The following is a 9,542-nucleotide window of genomic DNA, read 5'->3' on the forward strand; positions in this document are numbered from 1 at the left end:
AAAACAAACATATATTCAATTCAAATTCTTCTATAGTTTAATTTCATCCCATTTTCTATATCCATCATCTTAAGAGCAGTCCTATTGTTCATACGAAGACATTATATGAAATTATAGGCAATGTGGTCTACTGTTCCCAAGTATGAAATATATCTTGCATTTCCCAGCAATAGAGTCATTTACTTAAACACAGTATGTTTTTGATCTATTCTCCCATCCATATTCTTGTTTGTTGATTGACCAATATTTGTCTTTGATGCATTTATTTTCCCTCTCATTAAGGCATGGTAGCACTCATAGCAGCCAGCTGTCATGCTGGAAATAAATAAGCATTTTATGAGAAGTCATCTTAAGATTGTGATATTTAATCTTCATTGTCAGCTTCATGGGTTTTAGAATCACTTAAGAGACACACACCTCTAGCCATGGCTGTAGGGATCTTTCCAGAGAGGTTGAACTGACAAAGGAAATCTCCACTATGAACATGTATGATACCATTCTGTGGTCTGGGGCTGAATGAAAAGCAGAAAGTGAGTGCCAGGCTTCAACCCTTTCTGCTTCCTGACTGACTCGTTCTGCTACCATGCCTTTCCCAGGCTGGTGAACTATCCCTCAACCTGTGAGGCAAAACCCAGCCTTTCCTTAGGTTTTCAGAACAACAAGAAAAGTAACTACACAAAGACCAAACACTTCTGTTACTAATGTGCATGCACGTTAGATATGAATGTATCACAAATACATGTACATGCAGTTATATAAATACTTATCAATATACACACATGGCTTTGAAGCTATATTACTCAGACATTTCATTGCTGTGGCAAAATCCACTGCATTAGCAATGTGAAGGAATATGGTTTTATTTTGATTCATGGTTTCAGAGGTTTGAGTTCCTACTCCTTAGTTCCGTGGATTCTAGGCTTCTGGTGAGACAGAGCATGATAGCAGCTAGAGCATATGGCAGAGGCTACTCAACTTGCAACAGATAGGAAACAGAGACAGAAGAAAGGACAGGGGATTGGTATAACCTTCACAGTCATGCTCCCAGTAACGTTTCTCCCTCTAGGCCTTATCTCCCAAAATAGTTCCAACACCTAGGGACCAAACCTTCACCACAAGAGCCTTTGGGGATCATTTCAGATTCATCCCATAAGAGAAATCACAGTTTACATTGGCTGCCTTCCACTCCTTCATCTTTCTTTCACACCCTCTCTCATTCTCATGCCTTCTTCCATAGTGAACATTTTCTCATCTATCCAATCTTATAATACAGTGTTATTTTTTAGTTCTTTAAAATATTTATTTATTTATTTATTTGACAGAGAAAGAGGGAGAGAGAGAATGGGTAAGCCAGGGCCTCTAGCCACTGCAAAAGAACCTCAAACGCATACGCCCCCTTGTACATCTGGCTAACATGGGTCCTGGGGAATCAAACCTGGGTCCTTTGGCTTCGCAGGCAAATGCCTTAACTGCTAAGTAAACCCTCCAGTCCCAGTTTTATTTTTAATTGATTTTAATCAGCATGGTAGTCCCTCATTCTTATCTGTTACCAGATCTAAAAATTCTATGACTAGTTATTTATCTAGAAGAAAGGAGGCCATATACCCACAAAAATCTTGTAAAGAATGTAGCAGCTTTATTCTTAGCAGACAAACATGGTCTCAACAGAAGAATGGGTAGATCAACTGACATAGGCATACAATGGAATAATACCCAGCAACAAATAGGAACAAGTTACTATTACATGGAACACTCTGGATGAATCCCAAAACATGATAAGTTTAAAAGGCAAAGAAAAGCAAATGTCCAAGTTCTGGTTCTATAGACAAAAATAAACATGCCCAAATCATGATATTATTTGAGGAGAGATATGAGATTAAGGAAATATTTTTATCTCTATTGAGATGTGAGCTGGATAGGTACGTGTACTTGTCATAACACATTCAGCTCTACCCCTTCAGTTAATGTCTTTCATTATGGATACCTCAATCAAAAAACCATGACTACAGCAGAGTTGAGACTGCCCCCATTAGAGAGAATCAGAACTCCTCCAAAGCCATGACTTCTGTAGAGTGAAGAATGCCCCCATTACAGAAAATCAGAACTCCTCCAAAACCATGACTTCAGTAGAGTAGAGAATGCCCCCATTAGAGAAAATCATAACTCCTCAAAAACCATGACTTCAGTAGAGTCGAGACTGCCCCAGTTCTCAGGAATCAGAACTCCTCCAAAACCATAACTTCAGTAGAGTGGATACTTTCCCCATTAGAGGAAATTAAAACTCCCCCCAAACCATGACTTCAGTAGAGTGGAGAATGCCCCTGTTCCCAGGAATCAGAACTCCTCCATTTCAGACAGCCCCTTCTTCTGCCCTGCCTGATTTCTGATTGGGTTTCATTATGACATTTTTATACATGGTATTTAATATACTTTGACCTTATTCACCTCCATTATCTCTCTTGTCACCCATCAATCATAACCATCTTGGTCCGCAGAGGCATGTGAGGTCACTGCCCACATCCTTTATTTCCTTTACTATTCAATGACTTATTTGTATTATTATTATTTCAATTAATCAGAGCACAACATAGGTTAGAATTTAACATATAGTTAATGTTTATGGACTATTTAAGTCTGGTCTCAGTATATAAACCTTAATAAAGACATGTATACCATGGAAATGTCTAGCTAACAATGAAATTTAGATTAATACTCAGTATAAGCCTTTGCCTATCTGAAATGTTAAGCAAAAACAAAAATAAATAAGCCAGCTGTAATATAGCCAAGTCTTGCTGGTTGATTTCCAATTTTAAATAATCTAAACCCAACTTGAATGAAGAGATTTCCTCAGACCTTCTCATAGATTCTGGTGCAGACCACGCCCTTCACCATACATTCCTTAAGAGAGGGAGAGAGATTATTTAAAATCCAAGTCAGAGGATAGTACATTTGTAATGAAATAAAAGTTCATAATATACTCATAGGATTAAATCTAGAAAATTTTAATAAGTTCAGAATTAGAATCACTAATTCTCATTTGAGAATCTCATTTGTATGCATTTAAATCTAGAAGAGAGTGTTTCTTAAAGTTATTTACACATTTTTATTATTACCTTTAGGAACATTCAAGTGTATGAGATTTGAATTCACTTGATCTGTAATGGGGCCCCAATGTTGGAATTGACTCCCATGTAAATGGATTATACAATACGAAGTATTGCATGCTGAAAGAAACATTCAAGACATGACATGAACCCATGTCACCAGAGTCATGACATTACACGCTCCTCAGTGGTCATCTCGTGGAATCTTCTACATCATTTTAGTCTGCTATCTAAAAGAAATCTTCTAGGGCATGGCTTGCATCATTGACGCGGTTTAGTGCACGTTCCTGAAGTGCTTTTGGTGCAAGAATTCTACAGTTGAGCTTTTCAGAGCTTTAATTTGCTTTTAGCATTGAGAGTTACTTTTTTTGGTTGTTATTTTGAGTCTAAATAAATGACATTTATACACATTGTTCTTTAATTTTGCTTTTATTGTATAGGTATTATAATTGAAGTCTTGGACCAGCACTTGAAGTACTTAACCATGTATCTTTTATGGTTCAACTATCACTCAGGCACCAACTGTGACTTTATTCTGACCTGACATTATCCACTGTACTCTGAAGAACAAAGAAACTTTTGAAAGTGACACCATCGACTTTGCTAATAGAGCAATCATATTGTCTATATTGAAAAATGAGCATATTCTTACCACTACCATTTTTCCATCCACCACCTTCCTCTTGATGGTTGTCTCTTTGCCATCCCATTTCTGTACTTGATTTAGTGAGCCTCTCTCCAAGGTCACAACACTCTGCAAAGAAAAGTTCACATGGTTGACTTGACTGGATTTGAGTTGAAGCAGTTGGCTCAGTATTGATCCATTTTCATAAGTGATGTTTCACAATTCATGGTCCACCCTTTTCAATACTACCAAGCATAATCCTGCCTATCAAGCAGTTTACTGAGCCAACTATAAGGAGAAATGTTAAGGGTTACCTTGGTTTTCCTGTTGTCAGCTGTGGTTTCTTCAAATTCCCTGCCCAGTTTGAAGGAGATCTCTGTGTTCTTAAAAGTACTTTCTGTTCGGATAGTCATGTAATCCCCTTTCTTGCTGATGATCACCTTGGGTTTGGCCAAATTTCCAAGTTTTCTAGTGGTTAACCCCACACCTGAAAATCAAGGCAGTGTTAGATTGTATTGATTGAGCCAGTTTACCTCTGGGGATGACAGTGGCCACTCTCTATGACCAGTGGTGTCAGTGACAGGTAGTGTCACTTCCTACTAAGAACCTCCACGTTTCACCACTGAGTGAAAATATGTGCCAGGGACTCAAGCAATCTAGATGTTTTAGTTAGAAAAGTAATGGCTACAGATTATAAAAGTGAAGCTAGGGATGGTGGCTCATGCCCATAATCTCAGCACTTAAGAAAGTGAAGTTAGATAGATTGACATGAGTTCAAAGCTAGCCTGGGCTGAAAATGAGTTCTATATTAGCTTGGGTTTGAATGTATCTTGATCTTAGTAAATAAGTAGATCAGTAAACAAACAAAAATATCTAGCTAAAAGAGTGCAGTTTGTCTACTTTTACCACACTAAGTCTTACTCTTGATCAGAAAATGAGTTATTTCAGACTTGTATAAACCATTAAAGATATTTTACTTTGTACAAACAATTAGCTATTTTTAAGGTTGTTTTTCATTTTATTTAGTTATTTGAGGGAGAGAGAAAGAGGAAGAGAGAGGCATCAAGCTACTGCAAATGAATTCCAGATGCATGCACTACCTTGTGCATCTGGTTTGCAAAGTTACTGGGGAATCAAACTTGGGTCCTTAGGCTTTGCAGGTAAGCACTTTAATTGCTAAGCCATCTTTCCAGCCCACCAGTATCTATTTTTAATCAGACTATGACACATGCATGATCTCTCATGATATTTTTTTGCTCAGTAACATTTATGAATATAGAGAAAAATTCTCCTTCTACCCTTGATAGAACCTTATTTCTAAAATTTTGTGTCTCCCAAACTGGCTGTTAGGAGAAATCATCATCTACCTTCAAGATGTGTACCATTACAAGATCACATAAATAATGATTTTTTTTATTTATACAAATTTTCCTATATTAGTAAAAGTAAAAAAAATCTGGGTTTATTATTTATTACTATTATACCACTATGGGAACACATAGAAAAATAAGAAAGGCAATATAGGAAATACCTGAGAGAAAAACTAGTTTTCTAAGACTCTAGTTGGAAGCCCTAGTTCTTGCATTTATTTTTCCATATTAGAGAAAGTTTCAGGGGCTGACAGATGGCCTAGAGGGCAAAATACTTGCTGTGTAAGACACAAGGACCTGAGTTCAGATACCTAGCACCCACATAAAAGTAGGTGTGGGAGCCAGTTGTGGTGGCGCATACCTTTAATCCCAGCACTCGGGAGGCAGAGGTAGGAGGATTGCTGTGAGTTCAAGCCCACCCTGAGACTACTGAGTGAATTCCAGGTCAGCCTGGACTAGAATGAAATCCTACCCCGAAAAACAAAACAACAACAACAAAAAAGTAGGTGTGGTAGCATGTGCCTACAATCCCAGCTCTGTGGAGGTAGGGTAGAGACAGGAGGATTCCCTGGCTTGGTGGGAGGCTAATCTAGACAGCTCAGTGAGCTCCAGATTCAGTGAAAGACCATGTCTCAAAAAAAAAAAAACAAAAAAACAAAGTGAATACCATTGGAGGAAAATATGTGACATCAACCTCTGACCTGCACACACACCTGCACACACACCTGCACACACATGTGCCAACAAATATATGAACATGTGTACACACATACCTACTCATGCCCACCGCACACCAGTATGTGAGAAGAAAATACACATCTGGGATATAGGGAGATGGCTAACTGTTTGAAGTGTTCAAAGCTTGCTGATCCAAGTTCAAACCTCCCTGGCACTCACTTAAAGCTGGACATGAAGTGGCTCATGCATATATGATCCCAATGTGCTGACAACAATGACAGGCAAAGCCAGGAGAAGCCAAAGTGTATGGGCCAGCTAGACCATAGTGGCCAGAGACTCTTTCTCCAAAACAGTGGAAGAAGAGCACAGATACCTTATGGTTGTCCTCTGATCTCAAGCCTGTCACTGCACACGCCCACCCTTCAAGCCTAATGCACACATGTATGTGCATGAGTGCACACATACACACATGCATATATACATACATATCACAAAGAAATACATAAAAATTTTAAATTTATATATATATCTGCATACATACTAAATAAGAAGTGAAAGATTACAGTTAACCATCCATCAACTATATTCCTTCTCCTACTTCTTAGTATTTTGTTACTTTGCATTATTTAGGACATTTCTGAAACTAAATCATAACCTTTGGTATAGTCTGACCAAATCCACATTTACTAATGTGAAGGTGCCTGTAATTTGAACACAGTGACATAGCAGAGTCCCTCACAGGGACTTTTTTCCAATTTACTTCTTCCTCAGCTATAAGTGAAGTCCATGAATCTAGCCAGTTTCCTAATATGGATCCTTTTTTGAAGTTTGCATAGCTTCTAGCAACAGTGATGTGCTTTCATTCTTTTTATCCAAACTAGATGCTGCTCCTTTTGTGCTTGTAGTTTCAAACGTCAGCATTCAAATTCATGAGTTCCATAATGGTACTTTATGTATATGTGTCACATACTTTGTTCGCTGCCCTCGCCCACTCCCCTCTTGCTATTCTCCTTCTCTTTCAAATAGTCCACCCTAATCCTTGCATGTCATATGTATTCCACTACCCTGCCCTCTTGAGATAGTTTCCTCCTTTCTAATGGCCTTCTTTCTTCTTTCTTGTTTCATGATTTATACACATATATCAAAACCAGAAATTTTTACACAAACTCTTTGCACAGGTAAGCAAAGCTGCTGGCACTTTGAGGAATATGGCAGTCCAAAGCCATTGGTGCCACCATCAGTCATATTTCTACAGCGCCAAATTTCCAAAGCTCCTCCGTACATATTGTGTTTCTATCTCTGGGACATTTCCTAGAAGTAGCACAAAATGAAGCTGTTCTAATTGCTAACCACTGCCCTACCACCAAGAAGGTCTGGTATTACTGTGACCAAATTTGAATGCACCACCATCACCCAGTTCTTATTTGTCTCCTCAACTTTCCTAGGCTATGATCATCCAAATAGAAAGCATTTTTATTGTGAAAATGTTACAGTTCTATGCCAATAAAAATGGGCAAAACTGAGGTAGAGAGAATTTGATTCTTTTTAGTTTGGTTAAGGATTGAAAAGTTAAATTGTTGTATTCTAGAATTTAGCTCTTTATTTTATATTAGTTGCTATTAAACCAGCTTTCAGGAAAGCTCAGTGTATGAATTGACTAAACTAAAATTTCTCTCTTCAAAGTCTCCTTGAAAAGCTCATTGATATGAAACTGTCTTTGAAATCAGTGAGTTTCCAACAGTTATATATCTTGATTTCGGTAAAGCTATATTAACTATAAGAAATGTGATAGAAGTAAACTATGTGATTGACAAGTAGACTAACCCAGAAGAAGACTGCACTTCCACTTGTGCAAACAGCCCTTGACCCTGGGAGAGATGTTAGAAGGAAACGTCTTTCTTAAAAGGAACTCCACAGCCAGAGCAACATGGAGCTCTTCTTACCCAGAGCCTTCATGTAGTCATCGAAGTGCTCGCTGGAGACGAGTTTCCAGGTGCCTAGGAACCTGTTGCTCATGGTGATGGATGAGAGTTCAGTGCAGCTCCCGGTGGGATTCAGGAGACTCCTTTGAGATGCTGAGGTCCCAGAAGATTCTTTTCAAAGATGTCCAGAGCATGTGATTCTCACTGAGATCCAATAGGGAAAGACAATGTTAGAACTGGGCAATGAAGAGCTTTCAATCATCTGCTGTCAGTCCATCCAGATAAAAGAAAACCCCATATAATGTTTCTAATGTTTCCAAAATCTTTTATAAAAATGAATGCAGGTACTATTTGAACCTTCAAAAAAATTAGTTGACCTTACATTTATAAGAGTGTTTAAGTTCTTAACACTTTTGGAAAGGACTCAATGTATTATATGACCATGAATGAATGTGTGTGTGTGTGTTTAGGCATCTTGGTGACTCTCCATCCTGACTCTGCACAATTAAGAATTCTTAACGTGGGGGAAGAGAGGGAAAAGTCCATGAGAATTGTGACAAGAGTCTCAAATATGCTGTGGGAGAGAAAGGCAGGGCAGCAGTGTGAGGATGCATTCAGAGGTGAGGGAGGCTTGGCATAGTTCACATATCCCAGGCAGGCAGAGTAGGCAGGCAGTGAGGTCAGTCTGTCAAAGCAGAGTATAGAAATTGTATTCATGTGTCAGGGAAAGAAGTAGCTCTGTGACCACAGTGAAGATTTTCATCTAAATATAACCCTTGTGAACTAAGCAGGTTTTTCGTTACTATGGCAACTTTGAATTGCAGTCATTTAAAATAAACTCACAGTTATGTGAATAGAGGACTTGCTACAAAATAATACTAACGGATATTGAGAACTCAATGTGGGACAGTTAGCATGTGAAGTGCTTAATACAGATTGCCTCACTTTATCTTCTCAGTCTTCAAAGAGTTAGGTGCTATTGTTACATCTATTTTACCAGGAGGAAAACTTCATCTTGGGCTGGAGAGATTGCTTAGTGCTTAAAGATACTTGCTTGAAAAGCCTGATGCCCTCAACGGCCTCAATGCCCCAACAAAAAAACATAGGTTTGCAGACTGGGTTATAAAGCAGGATCCTTCAATTTGTTGCCTCCAAGAAACCCACCTTTCCACAAAGGATGGACACTATCTTAGGGTAAAAGGCTGGAAAATGGTGTTTCAAGTAAATGGACCTAGAAAACAAGCATGGGTTGCTATTCTAATATCTGACAAGGTAGACTTCAGTCCAACATTAGTTAAGAAAGGTAAGGAAGGCCACTTTATATTGATTAAAGGCACCCTCCAACAGGAGGACATTACAATCCTAAATGTATATGCACCTAACATGGGGACGCCCAAATTCATAAAACAAATGCTATTAGAACTAAGGTCACAGATAACACCAAACACAGTGGTAGTAGGTGACTTTAACACCTCACTCTCATCAATTGACAGGTCATCCCGGGAAAAAATAAACAGAGAGGCATCTGGACTAAAGAGGTCATAAATGGAATGGACCTAACAGATATATACAAGACATTTCATCCAAATGCTGCAGAATATACATTCTTTTCAGCAGCACATGGAACATTCTCTAAAATAGACCATATATTAGGACACAAAGCAAATCTTAACAAATACAGGAAAATTGAAATAATTCCTTGCATTTTGTCTGACCATAATGCAATCAAACTACAAATCAATAGCAAGAAAGGCTAAAGAGCATACGCAAAATCATGGAAATTAAACAGCAAACTACTAAATGATGATTGGGTCCATGAAGAAATCAAGAAGTCAATCAAAAA

General features: G+C 38.3%; 1 protein-coding gene across 1 annotated transcript; it reads right to left on the minus strand.

The window, feature by feature from the left end:
* Positions 1–1,635: 1,635 nt before the first annotated feature.
* On the minus strand, positions 1,636–8,424 carry LOC101610812 (myelin P2 protein). The gene is made up of 5 exons (XM_004656896.2): positions 8,082–8,424; positions 7,721–7,903; positions 4,044–4,216; positions 3,757–3,858; positions 1,636–2,898 (listed from the first exon to the last, which is right to left on the minus strand). Exons 2-5 carry the CDS (start codon positions 7,791–7,793, stop codon positions 2,848–2,850), a joined length of 399 nt encoding a protein of 132 aa, XP_004656953.1. The 5' UTR covers positions 7,794–7,903; positions 8,082–8,424; the 3' UTR covers positions 1,636–2,847.
* Positions 8,425–9,542: the final 1,118 nt, after the last annotated feature.

Source organism: Jaculus jaculus, chromosome 2 (genome assembly GCF_020740685.1).
Source record: "Jaculus jaculus isolate mJacJac1 chromosome 2, mJacJac1.mat.Y.cur, whole genome shotgun sequence".
Taxonomy (NCBI): domain Eukaryota; kingdom Metazoa; phylum Chordata; class Mammalia; order Rodentia; family Dipodidae; genus Jaculus; species Jaculus jaculus.

Coding starts and splice junctions, on each gene's coding strand:
- LOC101610812 (XM_004656896.2), bottom strand. CDS start 7,793: ATGAGCAACAGGTTCCTAGGCACCTGGAAACTCGTCTCCAGCGAGCAC. Junction 4,217..7,720: donor TGACTACATGAAGGCTCTGG/GTAAGAAGAGCT, acceptor CTTGATTTTCAG/GTGTGGGGTTAACCACTAGA. Junction 2,899..3,756: donor TGGATGGAAAAATGGTAGTG/GTAAGAATATGC, acceptor CCCTCTCTTAAG/GAATGTATGGTGAAGGGCGT.